We start from the raw sequence: 21,748 nt of genomic DNA, 5'->3' as shown, positions 1-21,748 counted from the left end.
TTTCATTACTCTTTCTGTTATCATTTCACTTACAGTTACATGTGCTGAGGTGAAGACTCCAGCTATCTTTGGACAGTAGCCCTCTGCCTTCTACTGTTCTGTGTGTGTGTGTGTTTGTGTGCTTGTGTGCGCATGCACATGTGTGCGTGCCTTGCCCACAGCCCATTTGAAATGTTGTGTCTGCACAGGAAACAAAATCCTATAAATGTCCAAACTAAACCCTCCATAAATGTTTCATCATCAGATGAAGGGGATGTTTCAGCGTACAACACACACAATTTGTGTACATGAGCAGTAGGAGTCTCAATGTGTCCTTGTGTAAATGAACAATGATCACTTTCTAAAATGTGTTTGTTAGGTTTTTCTTCTCTGTGTCCAAAGGAAAATAAACATGGATTCATTTAATATTAATATCAATTAAGTAAAGCACTGACCTTATGAAGGCGATATAACAAACACACCAACTAACACATCCATCAGATGGGGAGCAACGTGACGAACAGCTGAAGTTCATTCAAAGACTAATTTGATCCACTGGTAAGAAATCCTGATCAATGCGTTCTACATTGAGAAGTGTCAGTTTCTGTCAGTGGCTGTAAAGGTTCAGAGATGATTACTGTGAAGGGAATCTGGGTGGAAAATGTCCTGCTCCCTTTTGGAGCTGGGATGAGTAGCTGGGGAAGATGTTCTGATTATGTTGCCTCTGTCTGCAGGGCATTATGGCCAATAGATGTAGTCTGTACTTGGACTCTCACAGACAGAACTGTGGATCAACCAACAGGACTCCGGATAACTTAAGTAAAGATAAATGAAGGATGAAGGTTTCTTGACTACACTCAATACACGATAGAATCCTTACATATAAATAATGCATGATTGAAAATGTCAAAATGTTCAATAAGCCCCACAGTAGATAATGTATCTGTGGTAATGTGTCATGTGCTTTGTAAGGCCAAATATAACTTCTGAATGTCTGTAAATACAGTTAACAATTAAGGTTTTCTTAAATAACAATGCCTAACAAACATGAGTTTTGTGTTACCAAACACAAAAGACTTCAGAACTGCTCTGACACGATGGTATTCACAGCTGTGATGCCTGCACCTCGTCTCCTTAATCCAGCTTCAAGTCATGGTTCAGTGTGAGACATCCAAGTCTCCTGAAGCTCCTGATGCAACGTTTGACCAGTTCTCAAGATTCACACACAATTATGACATTTTAGCTTGTTTTCATGTCCCCTGAACAACATCATTCAGCATTAGTTTCTTTGTATATGTTCAGTCACCCGGACAACATGGCAGATGGAGACAAAACTGTGTCTGCATGAAGGGTTTCAACCTTCAACTCACCTCCATCCTGCTTTTTATTTATTTATTTATTAATATGGAAGAGGAGGAGGAGAAACACCATCTGTAAGTCTGCCAGATGTATTCCTGGAGTTCCTCTGGGATGTGAAATGAAAACACATTCACTGATGGATAACCTCAATCATTCATGATCATCATTAACACGATTTTATTGGTCATTTTAAAAATAACAATCTCTGCAGCAACACTAAAGGCAGCTATTTTATCACATCTCAATGATATGTTTTCTTCCTTTGGAACCAACCAGTGATCAGACAACACATTCCCCAATCACCACACCTGCTCCAGGACCAGATGAAGGTCTTTCATAGTAGTAACAGTACACTTTTACAAGTAGATAATATTTGCATAGCAAGATGATGTTGCATCAAATACAAACATAAAACACATTTTCAGCTGTTTAGAGAAGTCAAACATGCTTTAAGAGCTTCACACTCAAACAGAAGAAACTTCCCCTCAAAAATCACTTTTTTTTTTCTTCCACTATTGTTGGCAACTAAAAGTAAATGAAATCTCCCAAATATTGTATTATTTTTTAAAACATATTTAATATGTTTTGACCTACTGTATATGTATACAAAGTGGTCATACTCAGTGCTCCATTCAGAGCTAACATTTACTATCAACTAAGATCTAAGAGGGTAACTTCACCAATTTTGTCTGTGACTACATTACCCACAGTGTAGCTGAGCCCCTGTTTGACATCACTGGAGAATATTTATCAGATAACATGCAGCTTCCCCCGGAGCCACAAAAGGTTTTATACTTCTTATTCCACATATGCAGTGACACCAGAAAACACACTTTACGTGTAACCCTGGTGCACTCTTCCCTTAAGGTTCTAGTATTAAAGTGCAGTTAAAGTTGAGAGTCATGTGACTCTGGACCAGTTCTCCACTGTCCTATACACCCTATGAACATGGTGTTACATTTATCATGGCTCCTTCTAACTTTGTTGAATTCAGTGTTTTGGTACTCATGCCACTGGGATGTACACAGTATGTGAAATTACATTCTTTTTCAAAAGATTTTGTGTGTTTATCTTCTAACATATGATGGCTCATATTCCACTGAAGACACTGAGATTAGGGGTTGATACCAATGTTGTGACCAGTGTTTCACTCTCTGAGTGTTTCTTCACTCTGAGTTGACTCTACATTAACAGTGCAGTTACTCTGTCACAGAAATTGTTACAGTATCATCAAGTTAAATGATAGATGTTTAAGGCCCAGACAACATGGTGGTCATCCAGTTTTCTTTACCATCATCAGTCGACTCGACTTGTGAGCAGAATTCACCCAAGCTGTGAAGTCAGTGAATGATGGCCGGCCTGGTGCTGAACAGGTTGAGGCTAAAGGGACTGAAGAGAGAGATATGCATACAGTTAATTTATTCATTGACAACCACTAAAAATGAAATGGTGAAAATTCCTGAGTATGTTTTCATGGAAAACGAAGTCAAGATTCTCTGACTCGAGGTTCTTAAACATGAACATTTCCTGAATTCTTTCCTCTGTGACAGTAAATTCAATATCTTTGGGTTATAGACAAAACAACACATGTGAGAACATCACTCGTGGCCTTGGACAAACATGAAAAACCCATGGACCAGTATCTGATCGATTAATCAGCAAAATATACCGCAAGGCCCAAAAAAAGTCACACGGTCTGATATTTTGTTGGACTGCCTTCAGCTACAGCTCACATTGGCTGTGGTGTCATTTTGATAAGCTTATGTAATGTCACAGCAGTTATTTCTGTCCAGAGTTAATTGTCATTCATTTTTTTTTGCTACTGTCTTGTATTGATGATGGAAGAGTCGGGCTGCTGTGTAAAATCCTCTTCAGCAGATCCCAAAGATTCTCACTGAGGTTCAGGTCTGGACTGTCTCATGCTCCCTGAACCACTTTTTCACAGTTTGAGCATGTCAGTTTCTGAGTAATGTTTAGTGCCCCCTACTGGCGTGTCAGAGTTATCACACCTTCAAGAGCTGAATTAAAAAAAAATACACAGGCAGGCTGTGCTCCACCAGAGTTGTTGTTGTTGTTGTAATATCCGTGGAGTAGATCCGTCAGTGAGTATGGTTGCTAATCAGGACGCTAGCTGTTAGCACAGGCTGATTGAATTCATTGTTGGGCCTCATTTGTGTTGTGTGTGTAAACCAGTGCATAGGTTGTTGCCATTTGTTGTGTTTGCACAGCTCTCACAGGCCGTTACCAGGACCAACCTGGTTATCATCACTGTGGCAACCGAGATCAACTGGGCCAACACACAGAGAGACAGATTTATCAATAAGTCAGTCTAATACACACACAAACGCAGTCAAATATGCACGTGTAAGCATGCACACATGACCACACATGTAAAAACACACACACACACACACACACACACATAGACAGCCATGCTTAAGCTTGCACTCACATGCACACAAACACACACAGTATATTTCCCAACATTTTCACTATATTTAACAATTATCTTTTCACTCATTCAAACCAGGAACTCCATTTAAATATTTAAATGTTTCTAATTATCGATATATTGAGATTTATTGAATTTCTCAGTCAGATTCAGAGTATTTGACTAATTCTCTCTCTAACATCTCTTCATACTCCATCAGCTGCTTTTCAACACAAATTTAAGCCAGCACTCCAGTTTGTCTCAAAACTTAAATTCTGTTTTTAATGCTTCATTCTCACCAAACTATTACAAAGCTTCATTCTCTTCAGACGAGACTTCAAATAAATTAAAGCAACCCGTTCAGTTTGGCCTTAGTTTTTCAACAAACGGACATTATTTCATAGTTTTTAGATATTGTGAACATTATTCAAAGTTTTCACAGCCAGTAATTCGCATTTGGCTTCAGCTGGAAAACAGGGTGCATCACAACCGCAAGTTCTTCAGAACGTGCCTTCTGTAGTTTTATTGATTGTTGCCAGTGAGGATCTCATCTATGAATACTCTAACGTACATGAACCAGTACAGTTTATATCCAACTCACCTCCATAGCTGTGTGGTGGAGGAGGAGGAGCTGCGCACCAGCTTCTTAGAAGAGGAGAAGGAGAGGGAGCCTTTAGGGGACTTAGGTGGTGGCAGGATGGAGCAGTGAGAGGCCTTCGACAGATTTAACCTGAGTAAGAGACACACAGGGATCAGCTCATTATAACATATTCCATATCTTACAAACCATCCAAATACACTGCAAAAAATCTGTCTGTCTGTGTGTCTGTCTGTCCTCAAATGCACTTTGACCCGTATACAGTATGTGCTAGCAGGATAACCATCGGATGTTTATGACATTAAACTTTGTTGATTAATCCAATTTACAGTTCCATTACAATTTACAGTTTTTTCCTGCAATAGCCTTTCACTGCATTCAAATGTAATATTACATTTTGTAGTAGTTTCAGTTGGTGTTAGAGTCCACCACCAAGTGCTTAGTGTATTGAAATTAATGTGCTTTACTCTTGCTGTGAGAACATGCAGTTAGAGGGCTAAACATGTCCTCATAGAACTGGAGTTACATTCAGTAACTACTGTTTCCTCACTAATGTCTTCAGCCTTCAGTGATACCAACATGTGGAGGGCTGACAAAGCTAAACAATTTCTCTGTTGCTATCTACAAGAACCAACACCAACACCTCCATCTGCTCCCGCCATCACAGGAAGCGTAGACCAAGTGGATCAATGTCTTTTGATGGAAACATCCCCACAACAACTGGAAACTCTGACACGTGTGCAGCAACCATTTTACTTCAGACTGCTTCCTCAACGAGGGCCAGCAACACAGACAGCAGGCTGCTCTTTAAACCTCAAGCTCCAGCATGAATCGTCAAAGAGTTCAAAATGAAAATCTGTACATTCTGTCATTGTTTTATGTAACTGTTTATTTTGTAAACCTGTTAAGCTTAGCACGTTCTGCTGCCAATGTGTCAGAAACACAAGCTGAGCTGGCTCTGCTGTCACTGTGACCATTATCACTCCTTCTGCTCTGTGATCCTCAGTATGTGTGTCTGCTGCTGCTGGATGTAAATTTTCTTAATAGAAAAGCCCCTCAGAGAAGGAATCACATCACATTTACTAATCAACCCATATTATCAGGCAGTCTATTCTCCCAAAACACTCACCGGCCTGGACCTTATTTCTATTCCTATGTGAAGCCAATAAACATGTTCATCTTTAAAATGTGTTTTCTGTCTTAAGATATGTTCCCTCTATTGCCAACAGAGTGATAAGAGAGAATCACGTTTGACTGGATTATCCCTATTGTTTTTGTCCTACTGTAATATAACACCATCACTGTGAGAAACTGAACAGAAGTACCCAGACATACAGATTATTGGTTATAACTCATTCGTTAAGTCTATCCAAACAAACAAGCTAAAACATGTTTCTTGTCTTTGAGCTAAACCAAGCTAACGCTGTAGACATAGAAGTGATATTGATCCTCATCAGTTCGTGTTATAACCACGTTGTACCTTGAGGAGGAGGAAGCTGATCGCGGTGGTCGTTTTCCCTTTAGTGCTCTCAGTTTGTCTCCCTGGGTCAGACTGTCCTCCGTGTAGTTACTCTACAAGTGTTGTTACACAGAGACAATTAACAGTAAAACACAATGAAAATAAAACATTGTTCTGATTGAACTTTAACAAAATGTGAAGTCATTTGTATGTGTAAGGTTATATATTTACTACTGCAATGATCATCGTAAAGGGCCATGCCATGTCCCACCCCTCACCTCATCTAGGCTGTATGATTTGTAAAGGGTGGTGTTAATTGAGAGGTCATCCATGCTAGAGAGAAGGCGGGACATGGTTGGCTGTCTCCCTCCCTCAGAGTCGGGGCTGTGAAGCTGCTGCTGTTGACTCTGCTGCTGAAGCTGCTGCCGCCGGCTCAGTCTCTGCTGAACCAGCTTCTGCTTGGAGCGGTGGACGTCACCCTGGACCCACAAACTGTGCTGTTTCCTACACAGGCACACATGCACACACACACACACACACACACACACACACACACACACACACACACACACCAGAAACAATACTGTGCATTCAGCCTGTCAAATTCTTGACAAAAATGAGACGCCACCATGACAAACACTCAAAGGATAACTTTGGTCGATTTCAACATGCAGCTTTATCGCTCAAGCTACCTTTGACTTGCAAGTACTGAAGACGCGAACACTTCTGGTGCAACCCTTACAAGGCTCCTTGAACGGAGAGTTAGCATTGACAGCTAACAGCATGGGGTCAGAATTTTACACTGTTTTAAACATCTTAACATGCTCCAAATCTCACCAGTTCTGCAGCATCAGCAGACACTATACAACACAGCGCTGTAGCATGTATGACTCAAAATGAGTAAAAAAGTGGTTAAAACAGTGTGTTTGTGCAAGCTCGTAGATACTGGTTTGCTTACATCCCTGTCCTCCGGTAGTCCAAACTAGTCGATCCGTCGAGCGTGTGCTTACTCCCTCACTAGCAGAGATGGAAACTTGAATTTTGCAGACAGAAACATATTCCAGCATTTTCGTTTTTTTTTTTTCTGTTCATAACGTACATGTCCATGTTACAGCCTGTCATGAGCCATGAGCCTTAGGATAGCCTGTTATGAGTCTATTTGCTTTGCTCTGTGAGCTAGCTTGTCTGCGCATGATTATAGCTCGTATGGCTTTGCTTCGACACTGACCCTTGAAAAAAGGATCAGTCCCACCCATACCGGACCCAGCAACTGCATCCAAGCCACAGGTAAGTGTCACCACGGTTTGATAGTATTTGCAGTTACCTATGAGTATGGTGAAGTCAGCTGGAAATTCAAACTGGTTCGATTAAACGACAGCATCTTGGTGAGCCATAGGGATACATCCACCGTAAAACATAAGCGCATGCTACTGCTAGCATAAGTGGCATCCTCTCCCTGAGAGGGGCGTGTAGCAGGCAAGGCAGGCCTTGACAGATGGAGCTCATTAGCATTTAAAGGTGCAGGCACAGAGACAGCCTACTCTCAGTAGAGCTCACTTGAGTGACTTTTAGACAGCTGAAATTTAGGACCTTGGATGGGTTTGGGGCAATGGATTTCAAATACAGTGTTGTTGGACCTCTGACAGCTGTGTGAAATTGATGAAAAGGGGTGTAATATGGGACCATTAAGGCTTAAAATGATGCATAATTGGGGGCGTGGCCTCTGTGAGTGACAGGTAGCAGCAAGCTGTCTGCTGGACTTCACTGGGCCCAAGATAGTTCCAGTCATCGATCTTCACCGCTCAGACGTGTTTGTGGTGTTTGTGCCTTTTGGAGGCTTTCAATGCAAATATATATATATATATATATATATATATATATATATATATATATATATATATATATATATATATATATATATATATACGGGCTCATCTGTCTTTCTGTGCTGTCATTGTACTAACAGACTGGATTTGAGGGACACGTGATGTGTTGGATTAATGAGCGACCCTGTTAGTGTTAAGCAGCAGACAGCTGTTGGAGCTGGACAGTTCTGGTGGAGACAGCCGTGGTCAGAGCCCGAGGTTCAGGAGGAAGAAACACCAGGAGTGGAGGAGAGCACAGGCTTTGCTATTTTAAGCTTTTGGGATTATAAAGTGGATTTATCTTCACTGGCTTACAAGCTGTCTGGAACAACGAGCTGGAATCCACTGTACACTGAGTCTGATGAGAATATCTTTTGTTGTGCAGGTAATTGACCCGATGACAGTGCTAGATGATTTTAAATCAGGACATGTTGATGATACATAATGAATGTGTTGAGAATGGTTGGCATGTTAGCATGCACATTATCAACATTGTTAAGTAGAAGGATCAGGCTGGTGTACTTCTGTATTTTTGGATTGTTAACCAACACTGTGAAAAGACTAAATCTGAGGATGTGTCAGTCGGACTCAAATCTAGACATTAATCTCTAACAGTAGATATATTTCATTTCAGTCATTTCATAAAAACAAGTGGTCACTGTAGGTTTTTGACAAACGTTAACTGAAACAGGAGAAAATGTTGCAATTGTTGGGGACTATTTTCAGGGGCGGATTAATCCACATTTGGTGCACTATAAGACAGTGTATGTGGGATCAGTGTGTGTGCTGACGGTGATGAAGGAACACATCCCTCACTGATTAATTTTAAATAGTTTTGATACAACAAGAGGAAGAACAACTATAACCCTAACCTTAAAATAAAAAACACAGCAGCCCTAATCTTTTAATATTAAGATAGAGTGAAGCTGACTAGGATATTGGCATTCGTTTTTGATTATTACTGTCACAGTGGTAATCCATCCAACAGCTGTCAGTGCATGCCACTCTGGACCAGAATGACTGAGGGCTCATATCTGACTCGTCCATAATCCTCTGAAATGATTATCAACATATCAATACAGGGGCACCAGCAGCTCCTGCTTAATTGTATGGAGTCACATGTGAGCCTGAAACTTACTCCTCTAAGAAGTTCTGCTGGGGACCGATGATGGATCCGGGCCGGCATATTCTGATCCAAGCAATGGCCTCAGCTGCAGTGAACCGAAAGTGCTTCATCAGGTAGCAGCCAATCAGAGTGCCAGTACGGCCGAGACCAGCTGTGGATGAAAGGTTTCGTAAGAGGAGGTTAAGAGTGAGGGGTTTTAGATGAGGGTCAGGTTTGACAGCTACACTCTCTCCTGTGTTAAAGTCAACCCACTCGCACCTTTACAGTGCACAGCCACCGCTCCTTCAGTACTTTCACACACATGCAGGAATCGCCTGCAGATGAGGTCAGAGGGCGTGGTTCCATCCAGGAAGAAGAGGTCATGGTGCTCAAATCCTGCATCCTCAAAACGCCTGCCTTCATACAACTTCCTGTTTAGACGGACCACGGCTTTGACGTTATTTTGGTGAAAGTAGACAAAGTATGCCTCTGGTGCATGAAGAGGATAACCTGTAAACACAACAATTATGATTTGTTAGACGTGAGCGAGAGCAGTTCTAGTGATAACATGGAACGCAGTCAGTAATAATTTCATGGGGGTAAAAATGTCAGTCTCTGATCACATGCTGATTTCAAAAGAATGAATATAATTAAGTATGCCTCAGATCCTGGGGACCTTACAGAGGCTGTGGACACTCCTGTGAGTCATGTGTAAGGCAGTGGTGTAGAGGAAAGTTCTGACATGGAATCTGACTCACCGTTTTCTATCTTACTGCGAGGGTGAGGGCTGCTGAAGGCCAGAATCTTCCCTGGAACGATCCAGTTCATATCACCGTTTTCCACTCGCTGAAAACAGAGAGATGAGAAGCAGCTGTAGAGTGTGACTGAGGCGTTCAACTCTGTGACACTCTCAACATCACAATATATCACAGTGACTCTATGCTGCGTTTAAGTGCAAAATATTAATACGAGCAGTTCTCTTAGCTATCAGTTCTATACGAGCACTGTTTAAAAAGTACCAACAGTGTGAAGTATTTCAAATCACCAGACATACAGTATAGTATTGCTCTCACAGATCAGTATAATGATGTAATAGTATTGTGTTTATAAGACAGTGTTTATGATGCTGGTGAACCTGCTAAACCTGGATGGTTGACTCCTGTCCTGTTGACAGTTGTTCAGTTTGCCTTCAATCGTGTTCTGGTATTTTTTTTTCACATTCAACATCACAAAACAGCAGAAAGCAGCAGTGAGGCAGTGACAGTGTTATGGTGCTAACAATTGTCTACTTCAGTCTCTCTTTTAAATTCAGCTGTGACGGGAAGGAGACAGATGAAAAACTACCCATGTGTGAAAGGTCAGAATAGGAGTACTTGTGACAACAGAGTCCTCTAAGTGAAATGTTGATGGTACATGTTCACTGTAGCGCCTTAAACAAACAAATGAGTCGCTGAGAGACTGAGGTTGGGCCTGATAGTCTGACGCGCCTCCTGAAAGAATTTGCTGCTATTCGAAAATAAGTTTTAACTTTTTGTTAACGAAAAACGATGATCAACTCATAATAAAGCTCAAAATCAAAGTAATCACAGTGATCAAAAGATAAATAGTAGTCAACAAAAAATATGGCGACCCAGCTCACCCTCTCTCTCTGACAATGAGAAATGCTATCCCCTACTCAATATGACCACATAATAAAATATCAGAACCAAAACAAACACCAAAAGATAACTTTATCCTTTCACCTTGTGGCACCCACCAATTCATTCATGGCTCCTACATTCACATTAAAGACCAAATCCAAATGTCAGTGAGTGTTCTTTGGTTTTTGACCTGTAGGAAAGAGGTTAAAATGACGCTGTTTGCTGCATGGTGGGAAAAGTCTTCTACATTTTTTCCTATATTTGGTAGAGCAACAGTCACACAGTCCTCTTTAGTTCTGTACTTTTACAGAATAACAAAACCAAACAGAATATGGGCTGTTTCTCATTTGAGAAGAATTGAATAAACTTACTGTATTTAAACAAAAGACGGGCGTTTTGAGGAAGCCTGAAGCCTTGTAGAAAAGGTCATTACGTACCAGTTCTCTGTGGATGGGCCGTCTGACTGACGACATTTCTCTCCGATTGATTTTCTATCAGCTACACTTAATGTTCCAAAGAAGTGATTTGATTGAATATTTGTAGATGTTGAAAGTAAAAGTTATAGTGGGGCTTCCTGGGAGCTACATTTCCTCCAGCAGCTGGAGCTGTCTGAGTGCTGAGAGGAAAGAAAAGAAATCTCCAAAGACTCTCAGTACAGAACTTCATATCTTGTTATCCATCCAAACATTGTCTGGGATACAGCTGTTAGTTTCCCACTCCCCTTTTGCTTTATATAGGTGGTCCGTGTGTGTGTGTGTGTGTGTATGCATGTGTGTGTGGGCTTGTGCGTGCATCCTCACCTCATAATGTTCATATTCCTCAACACTGAAGCTGTCAAAGTCAAAGAAACCATGCTGCAATGCCTGGAGGAGGAGACAGATAGAGACAGACAGAGACAGATCAACACAGAGAGAGACTGAGACAGAGATCATTTTTTGAATTTTAAATAGACTTTGATATGAAAAGCTGAAAACCATTACTGCAGTTGGTTGAAAAGTCTAGTCAGTCTAGAGCGCTGAATAAATAGATAATGTCTGGTTTCATCCCCTGTGCCAGGATCAAGGTGCAACAAAAACCTGTACATAGCTACAATTCTATGTATAACTCTCCACTGGGGGTCGCCTGTCCGTTTGTCACACTGGTGACACACTGGTATACATGACACAGCAGGGGAATACTCATATTCCTCATCGTCATGTCCATGACAGATCTGTCCGGTACACAGTGTGACTGGTTTTTGTGGATTGTTGAGTCCAGAAAGTTTTTAAACCTGTTGATGAGCACTTTTGTTTGTAGTTATTTCAAGTTTGTAGTCTGTGCATAACAATGCCACTGGTCTCCAGTTGCTGAGTAAAGCCAAATCTAAAAAGCGAAAGAACTTCACGCCAACAGGATGCCGGTGCATTCCTGTCTGAGAGCACCTCACACAGGTCGGCTCTCGAACACTTCCAGAAGTGCATATGAAAATTGTGGGCAGTCCATCCAGTCCAGGAGCTTTACCAGGAGCCATCTGACCCACTGCCCCACTGAGCTCCTCCAGGGAGATTTTAGCTTCCAGGACAGCAAAAAAACTGACTTTTTCTCCTAAAATTAATTTAATTTAATTAATATCTCTCTGTTTTTTGATAGTAATCACAATGTCATCTGCATATGCAGATAAATTGACAGCTGACTTTCAACCTGGAAAACAGACACCTGAGACCTGAGACCACTCTCCTGAGTTTGTGTAGCAGAGGTTCAATGGTGAGGGAATACAACATCCCAGAAATAGAGCATCCCTGTCGTACCCCCCTCTGGACAACAAAAGGTGCTGCCAAGCCACTATTAACTTGAGTATACTCGCAATATCACAATACAATAACTGGACCTAAGCACTGAAACCTGGTCTGACCCCGAAAGCTTTCAGCATCTGTCATAGATACTGTTGTTCAACCCAGCCAAATGCCTTTTCCTGCTCTGTGGAAATAAGACCAGCATCTACACCCAATGAGCCAGAGACTTCCAAAATATGTCTAATAGAAGTGATATTATCACTTATTAACCTGCCAGGCACAGTTGGTCTAGTCAACATGGATGACCTCACTCATCACCTCTCTGAGTCTGAAAGCCAGAGCTTTAGAGAGGATCCTATAGTCTCCACACAGCAGAGAGACCAGCCTCCAGTTCTTCAGATCCTGTAGATCTCCTTTCCTCAGCAACAAATGACTGCCATCCTACAGCTCAATGGAAGGCAACTGTCCTGGAACACCTCCAGCAAATCTCCACCAACCACTGACCAAATGATTTGTAAAACTCAGTGGGTAGTCCATCGATGCCAGTGCTTAACCACAAACTGTTACACTGTGTTAGTGTCAGCATCCACCCGAGTCCAGCATAAAAAGATTCTGCCAGCTCCATGTCTTCCACATACTCTTTGTCAGACTTTGTCTCTTTGTTCCTGTTATTGCAGATCTGTCTTCAGAGCATAGAGAGTGGACAGTGTTTCTCTGAGTGTTTCTTACACAACCAAAAGAAAAACTGTGAGCTAGAGCAGCTTTTTTAGATTTAAAGGTCCCATATTATACTCTTTTTCATCAAGTTCACACAGGTGTCAGAGGTCCAAAAATGTTGTATTCAATATGCGTGGTCCTGAATTTCAGTTGTCTAAAGGCAGGCACACACCAGCCCAACCGTTGGAAGTCTGAAGCATTTGGAGAGTTTTGGATGAGGTTGGGAACAAATATGTTTGGTGTGTTCAGCTGTGTTGGAAGCTTTTGGAGCCATTTGGACGTTGTCTGCTAAGACTCAGCATGCAGAGTCTGAGGAGGAGGGCCATCGGACGTCTGAGCCATTGGATTCTCTGATTGGCGGTGTGCTAGTGAATCAGCGCGATGTGTGGAAAGGTTGGAATACTGTGCGCGGATTGGTTTTCTACGCACTCAGTTCCAACACTCCCTGTTGTCATGCTTTGCAGTACTGGCATGAGACTAGTTGTTATGTCCGTTCAGGACGAATTAATTGTGTTTGTTTGGTAATGCTTCACTGCATGTTTAGTATGCAGCTGTTTTTATCTGAAATAGTTAAATTTCATTTTGATCGAAAGTAAAGGGAGTTGCGTGCATAAACCTCTCGTTGACAACTCACAACACAAGTGCCATCTTATTGAAGCGCAGAACGTACACGCTACTGTGGAGCTGGCAGCACATCGAAGCGGTGTGTTTCAGTGCAACTTTTCTGTCCAACGGGTCAGACAAGAGGCAACAGAGCGGTCGGAGAGTGGTCGGATAAGGGAGTTGGACCTCTGGGCGGTGTGTGGGGGCCTTAAAAGTCGCTCTACAGAGCTCTCCTGACAGAAGTCTGTTTCTGTGCCTGCACCTTTAAATGCTAATGAGTTCCATCTGTCAGTGCATACTTGGAAAGCCCTGCCTGCTATGTCACTCTCAGGGGGAGGATTCCCCATGCAGTAGCGTGCACTAATGTTTACGGTGGATGTATCGCTATGGCTCGCAGAGATTTTTTCATACAACCATACTAGTTTGACCCAGAATCGGACCCAGAAGGAGAGGCTCCTGAAGAAGTACAGACTCTGTGGCTGCAGCAGGACGTTTCAGAACGGTTAGTGTGTCTGAATAATGTTATTAATGTTATTCCTCATTCTGGGAGTTGGCAGGCTCAGAGAGGGCCAGCTTATATATGTAGAGACCAGAGAAAACGTAATATGGGACCTTTAACGGCTTCAGAATGCCCTTGATTTCTGGTAGAATCGACTAGACTATGTAGTTCTACTAGTCCTATCTCTAGGGCTTGAAGAGACCTGGTGAAGTGCTTTGTAGCATTTCGAATATACTGTTGACAGATCTGTTAAATTAGACTTTTTTACTGTTCAAAGCTCTGCACACATCCTTTAAAGGGATAGTTCATGTTTTTTGAAGTGGGGCCATATAAAGTACATATACTATCCTTTTTACTCACACATCTCAGTGAGCTGTCTGAGTCTGACAGATGAGGCAGGATGAGCCTCCAGGTGATTTCTTTCTAACACTTGTCAACAACATCACACAAAACATTTTAAAAAAACAATTGGTCTGTGCTCAAAACTGAACCGTAAACATTCACAGAAATAATTTTCACATGTTCGTATTGCACGTTGAACATTAACATACGACCACACATTATTTCTTCCACCTCAAAAGAAAAAGGAGTAAAGCTCTTTGAAAAAAGCACAGCCACCCCACCACATGATGTCCACAGCCCCTGATTCCAAAGGAAGAGCTGTCGGTCCAGCCCAGTGCCACTAGCCCTTCGCAAAACCACTCAAACTGGGCCTCCCCAGCAGACATCTGCATGATACAAGAGCCTTTGGACCATTGGAGCCTGAATGCTGCCACTCTGACGACCAAAACATACTTTACCTTATGTATCCCCTGTAAGCAGTCAAGGACAGTGAGGTTGAAGGAGCACTCTCCCACTGCTGCATCCCTGTGGGACATAAACACACACACACACACACACACACACACACACACACACACACACACACACACACACACACACACACACACACACACACACACACACACTAGAAGTAAGGGAAACATTTCCATATTCCATATTAATACAAATTACTAGAGGTCCCCAGGTGATACTGGTCCTTTGTGAATAACGTCTAGATTAATCAAACAGAACTATAGTTTACAATATCCACACCACAGAATTTGAAGCAGCATTTTGATCCTCACCTACAGGTTTCTTCTCCAGAGCTAAGAGAATCTTTTAGTTTGGTTCAGAACCCAACAAATGTCACATGACCAAAATTTTAATAGATTTTTAGAGAAAATGAAAATCATGATACAAACACTAATTGTGAATTATTTCACAAAATCCGTTTTAATTTGATTGATTTATCTTATCATGCAGCCAATCAAAAGCAAAGGTGCAATGAGAGCTGTATTTTACTTTGTGTTATTCTTAAGAGAGTATGTTGAAAATGACAACACATCTCAGAGTGTTACAGCTGCAGGACCAGGATACTTTGTTCCGACTCATATATATGCGTGTGTATATTTGAATGTGTCAGATGTTTACATGTTGAACTGTGGTGTACACAGAAGACAGATACCACCATCATATCATTTACATTAAAAGCTAGTGCCAGCTGTCAGTTAGCCTAGCTTTTCTTGGGGGATGTTGGGACACTCTTGGCAGGGACTTGATTTGAACCTTTAGAGTTTAGAGTGAGGAGATACAAGCTCTCTTGCTCGGATGTTATGGGTCTTAGCAGAGTCAGTGAAAATGTAGACACCTTGTTGGTGGATTTTTTTTTTTACATAAAGTCTGTCAGTAAAACAATGTGTGTGTGTGTGTGTGTGTGTGTGTGTGTGTGCATGTATGTGCGTGTGTGTGTGTGTGTGTGTGTGTGTGTGTGTGTGTGTGTGTGTGTGTGTGTGTGTGTGTGTGTGTGTGTGTGTGTGTGTGTGCTAAGGATCAATACCTAAAGGGCAGGTAGGCTGTGTTGTTTCCTGAGATCAGAGTCCTGTAGGCGTCCTCCGGGCTTCTCTTCAAATAGATTACCTGCAGGGATAGTGACAGTGAGACTGTGGTAATTATAATGTGGAGATGGATGAACAGACTGTTGAACAGGTGGATAAATAAAGAGATATTTACAGCGTAGGCACCGATGAGAACAGCATCATTGGCTCTCTTCTTTGGGTCGAAGCTGGTGTAATGGACCAGTTTCTTTCTGGAGAGGGTGAAGGACTGACACGACAAAAAAGTGCCACATTTCAGCATGAGTGATTGAAATATCAAATGTCCACACAATGCAGACTATGAGTTTACACCACAGGGCTTTATATCCAGCTAAGAAGGTGAGTAAACTGTGCACCACCTTGATGCTGTACATCAGGTGTGTAATGAGCGCTTCCCTGACTCTTACCTTAAGCTTCTTGTTGAGTTTGCAGCAGTATCTGTACAGCATGGCCAGGCTGAATGGCCCGAAGTCTGCATAGAAACTGCAACACACAGAGAAACAGAGGAATGTGTCATTTGTCAACCATCACTAAAACATTCTGTTCAGCTTCATACATGAAAAACCTGCTTAGTGCAGTACAAAGTACAGACCTCGTCCTAAATCTCCCTTATATGTTACTACAGGTGTACTGAGGGTGGGAGGACACTGGAGATCATTACAATGAGTGGTCAGGAGGGACTGGATAAATATTAAGAGATTACTGGGTTGCAAACACTTATGCCTTTGTGTCAGTGGATGCTGGTCATGCAGGTGGTCAGTGTAAAGCTTGAACCACACTGGAGCTATGTGATTTAGCCCTGTGTTATGAGAGTGTTGAACACTGCTGAAGTTCCTCTTCATTTCCCAAAATAAAGCCTTTTTTGTATTTTGATGACCTGCATAATAAAATCCATGTTTTGATCTCATCTCATCTGGATCACTGTAATTCAATATATTTCCATCTCTATGTCACTTGGAACTTTTTCATAATGCAGAGGCAAACAGTGGGGACATGTTCACACTCATCCTGTTGCAGAGACATTTCTAATTGTTCTTTAGATTGTTCTTCCTTTTTACTTCACGTGTTACTAAAATGTTGTCTGCTGCCAAGACTCTTCATCTTATACACTTGTGTATTTACAGAAAGATACAGATGTGTCTAATATAATGAAGAAAAAGAAGGTTGTCATTTCTACTGCATAATTATTACATGGATCAAATCTACACAGGACAAACAGTGGAAACTGGGACAAGGTTTTTTATGGGTCATGGTTCTTAAACCACAGGTTCTGTCTCGACAGACAGAATCATCAGCATGATAAGGCAGGACATACTGCGCAGAGCCACAGTGAACATGTGAACTGATTCTGTGAGTGTCACTGGCGGACTCTCCCCAACTCTGTACTATAGCTGCACTGAGTCATCTGATTTGAAAAATATAGTATCCCACCGTGCTAATGTCTCAGAGCTGCTGCTGTCCTGCAGGACCTATGTTTTGTTGGTATTAAATTTCAACAAGCAAAAGCCATCGTGTTTTTATTCCTTGTGTCCTTTCATGAATATTAGACAAATCCCAGCAGCCGCCAGCATTTCTTAACAATTTCCAGGAAATTACTCTAGGCCACCATTAATAAAACCAACAACTATTTTAATTAATTAGTGTTTGTAATTGTTTGGCCTGGCATTGGCATACAGGAGATATATAGAGCAGGCATATGTCCTTAAACTGAAACATTGACTTTGACTTGAGAGGAACTTTAAAGTGAATGACGTCTGCATGGTGACGTTTGCCCTAATCCAGCTCCATCTCTAGGGCACAGCTGCTGATCTCATCTTGACCTATATGTTACTGTGGAATGACAGCCACCGGCTGAACACTCATGGGAATGAATGGGCTTCACTTAAAGGCTGGATAGGTGACCAAATGTTTACTCTGACTTGAAATGAGGAGCACAGTGCTATACTTGTGCACTTGGTCCAATCAGCAGTGGTCCTATCAGAAGAAGCTGTCTTGTAGTGTCTCAGAGGACAAGCAGCAGTTTCTAAACCACTTCTCAGGAGGAAACAAGGAAAAACACTTGAGGTGGGCGAAGAAATACCAGAATTTCACAGTGGATGATGAAAAAAGTCTGTTTACTGATGAGTTTCACCTTAATGATCGTTCTCCTACATTCACATGTGTGACAGTGTCTGACTTTACTGACTAAAGTCCTTCAATGTTTTGATCTTTTTTATTGAATGCACTAAAACCTGGCATTAACCAGGTCAAGGACCTTGTGTTAGGGACAGTTGTACAGGTACAGTGAAGCCCTGCCTGCTGAGGAGCTTATGAGAGATGTGAATGTGATCCAGCAGCTATCCCTGAGGCTTACCTCTCATATGTGAACTCCTCGTCTGTGCTGAAGTAGTGTGTGCTGGCTGTATTCTTTGGTTTGACACGTAGAGAGGCAAAATACAGCCGGTCTGTGGTATACAGCAAACACACACACACACATGCACACACACGCGCACACACACACACACACACACACACACACACACACACACACACACACACACACACACACACACACACCCACAGAGAGAGAGAGAGAGAGAGAGAGAAAGAGAGAGAGAGATAACGTCATCATGGATCCCACTGTTTTTCCTGCTAAGTCCCACCCTTAATGGCCTCTGATTGGTTTATCCTGATATAGACTTGGACTACAGCAGACAAGCTGTATGGAGCCATTTTATATTTCTTTGGGTGTTTTCCCATTTTAAGACAAGTCCCCAGCTACTCCAGTTGTTTAGGAGTGTTATTATAATGTGTTAGAATTTGTTAGATGTTTTAAAAGCACACATTTTCTATAGTCTTCATATACAAAGCTATTTTATGGCTACCCAAACTCACTCCCAGCTTCTCTATCTCAGGATGTCAGTGATATTTGTGCATAAAATTATAAATTAATACTATGATTAATACTCATGATAACATATCCTCATCAGGTGTAACTTACCTTTAATGAATTCTGACGCACCAGACTGTTCATATTCCTCTGCCATTTGACTCACCAGCAGATGATTCCAGGAATAATCTCTGTTTAGAATATAATCAGCCCCCTGCTCTGGTCTGTGTAAACCTGTCTTCTGCCTGCTTTATCTGTTAAGAGTTCTGCATAAAATATCTTAAGAGCAGGTCCATAGTTCTTCTTCGAGGAGCCTGTCATCACTCAGAGATCAACCGTCCAACTTTAAACAGCCGCAGTAACTCCGTCAGACCAACTGTTGAGCTGTACCATGTCCGCTCACAGAGGTTATCCGCATTAAAATTAAGTCCATCTGTCCATCTCCTGTCCCTCACACCTCTCTGAGAGTTTGACAGAAATCATTCAGTCCCTGCATGTCTAAACGCTCCCAAAATATTCCAGCAAACAGTCTGAGAGCTGATGACACGCAGCAAGCCGTCCAGAGAACTCTAATCTCTGTTACTCTGCTCTGCACATGCTCTGTGAGTGGACGCACACACATGCATGCACATGCACATGTGCGCGCCCGCACACACACACACACACACACACACACACACACACACACACATACACACACACACTGGTAGACACGTTACTGAAGCCTTGTAGCGGCTGATTGATTTTAGTACATTTTAGTACTTATGGATAATTAGATCTCATAGTGACATTATTATATAAGATGGTAGTCACTGAATGAAACTCTCCTCCAATATTCTCTATTTTCTGGGTATTGACTTGAAGAACACATGTCCAATAATGTCACCTCAAACTGATTACCAAACACTTACATCACAGAATCTCTCGTTTCGCCTGAGGAATGTACTTTGCTCCTGTCACCCAAGGGTGTGAAGTCCTGGTGCCAAATGTCTGAGCTCCCTGATCACCCAGCTGAACTGAGAGATTCACATAGTCCAACTTAATCTGCACTTACATAACACAGTCGTACTGTTGTGTGAGATGTGATTATACAGGAGGTGTTTGTTTGGTTTTTAAGCAAAAGTCACTCATCTGAGAACCACTAACCCTTCTAGAGATGTGAATTGGTGGTGGTGGTGTTGGTGGTGATGTTGGGGGGGGGGTATAGTCACTCGGCACACACCATATATAATAAACACTTCTCTAATAGTATCTCTCGTATCTCTACTTTACTACTGAATTGAGCAGAATTTAATCTGAATAACATGGACCACACATAGACACGTCTTTCTCTTGCTGTATGCCAATTTAATGTCAACAAACTTCCCCCGCCCTACCCATAATACCTTTCCACATTCTTACAGGGTGTGTTACTCATGGACATGGCATCCCCCCTTTTCTTAGAATTAAACTCTTCTTATTTACAGAAAACAAAACTCAGGATTATAGTTCACATTCCAGGAATTCTTTTAACTTCATTCTGAGCAGCCAGAGTTGTAACAACTTTACCACACAGGAACATGTATCTTGCTTATCCAGAATAACTTCATCACTTAGTATTAGTCATAAATCATTACTTATTACACGGCTCTTCTCAATTCTGTAGAATGCTCCATTCACTTGAATGGGCCTTCCCGACGTCATTATTTTCGTATAACCGACCGCCGCTAAGCATATTTGACAGTTGTCAAGGAAAGTGGCCTTTTAACCTCTGATTCACGTATTTTGTAGCACTCCGCCCTCTAAAATCTTTGCTCCGCGAGTAGTCCAGCCACTTATCACCCCAGCGTATTCGGTCACTAAGCGACGTCAGCTGATCTGTAACCTACATCATATTGGAAAACATACTCGTAGGCCACTAGTATGGATGAGCTTCACATTAACTTTAATATTTCTGGAAAAAAAAAATCTTGGCATAAGGCCAAGTTGTCGTCACTGGTCAAGAAAAGACAAAGAGAGGAAAGCAGCGAAGAGGAAGAAGCGAAACGGCACAAAGTTTTGGATGACATTATTTTGAGATACTAATTATGACTCAGTATCTCAAAATGATGAGATAACATGTCATTATTATGAGATAGTATCTCATCATTATGAGATACTAATAATGACATACCATCCCATTGTTATGAGATAATATCTCATTATTATGAGATAATAAGTCATTATTATGAGATACTATCTCATTATTTTGAGATACTATCTTATTATTATGAGATATTAAGTCATTATTATGAGATACCTTCTCATTATTATGAGATACTAAGTCATTATTATGAGATAGCATCTCATTATTTTGAGATATTAAGTCATTATTATGAGATAGCATCTCATTATTTTGAGATATTAAGTCATTATTATGAGATAGTATCTCATTATTATGAGATACTAAGTCATTATTATGAGATAGCATCTCATTATTTTGAGATATTAAGTCATTATTATGAGATAGTATCTCATTATTATGAGATACTAAGTCATTATTATGAGATAAGTCATTATGATGAGATACTATCTCGTTATTATGAGCTACTAAGTCATTATTATGAGATATCTTCTCATTATTATGAGATACTATCTCAAAATAATGATACCTTCTCATTATTTTGAGATACTATCTCATTATTATGAGATGCTATCTCATTATTATGAGATAGTATCTCAAAATAATGAGATACCTTCTCATTCTTATGAGATACTAAGTCATTATTATGAGATACCTTCTCATTATTTTGAGATACTATCTCATTATTGTCAGATAATAAGTCATTATTTTGAGATACCATCTCATTATTATGAGATAGTAAGTCATTATTTTGAGATACTATCTTATTATTATGAGATACCAAGTCATTATCATGAGACAATAAGTCATTATTATGAGATGCTATCTCATTATT

At 41.2% G+C, this 21,748-nt stretch overlaps 1 protein-coding gene across 1 annotated transcript; it reads right to left on the bottom strand.

Moving 5' to 3' along the window:
* Positions 1–1,491: 1,491 nt before the first annotated feature.
* cdc14aa (cell division cycle 14Aa) lies at positions 1,492–19,338 on the bottom strand. The gene is made up of 14 exons (XM_037084190.1): positions 18,924–19,338; positions 18,297–18,387; positions 16,351–16,426; positions 16,080–16,172; positions 15,907–15,986; positions 14,828–14,894; positions 11,237–11,299; positions 9,555–9,642; positions 9,076–9,306; positions 8,830–8,968; positions 6,105–6,330; positions 5,848–5,939; positions 4,371–4,499; positions 1,492–2,727 (listed from the first exon to the last, which is right to left on the bottom strand). The coding sequence occupies exons 1-14, from the start codon at positions 18,967–18,969 to the stop codon at positions 2,679–2,681; spliced, it is 1,470 nt and encodes a 489-aa protein (XP_036940085.1). The 5' UTR covers positions 18,970–19,338; the 3' UTR covers positions 1,492–2,678.
* Between the last annotated feature and the right edge of the window lie 2,410 nt (positions 19,339–21,748).

Source organism: Acanthopagrus latus, chromosome 21, assembly GCF_904848185.1.
Source record: "Acanthopagrus latus isolate v.2019 chromosome 21, fAcaLat1.1, whole genome shotgun sequence".
NCBI lineage: Eukaryota > Metazoa > Chordata > Actinopteri > Spariformes > Sparidae > Acanthopagrus > Acanthopagrus latus.
The sequence above is the reverse complement of the archived record's forward strand: the minus strand, read 5'-3'. Positions and strand labels throughout refer to the sequence as shown.

What these genes read in the sequence shown, in the direction of transcription:
- cdc14aa (XM_037084190.1), bottom strand. Translation starts at nt 18,969, where the DNA reads ATGGCAGAGGAATATGAACAGTCTGGTGCGTCAGAATTCATTAAAG. An exon ending in GAGGAGTTCACATATGAGAG is followed by an intron (nt 16,427 to 18,296) that starts GTAAGCCTCAGG and finishes TGTGTGTTGCAG; the next exon opens with TTTCTATGCAGACTTCGGGC. An exon ending in GCTTACAGGGGATACATAAG is followed by an intron (nt 11,300 to 14,827) that starts GTAAAGTATGTT and finishes CTCCTCCTCCAG; the next exon opens with GCATTGCAGCATGGTTTCTT.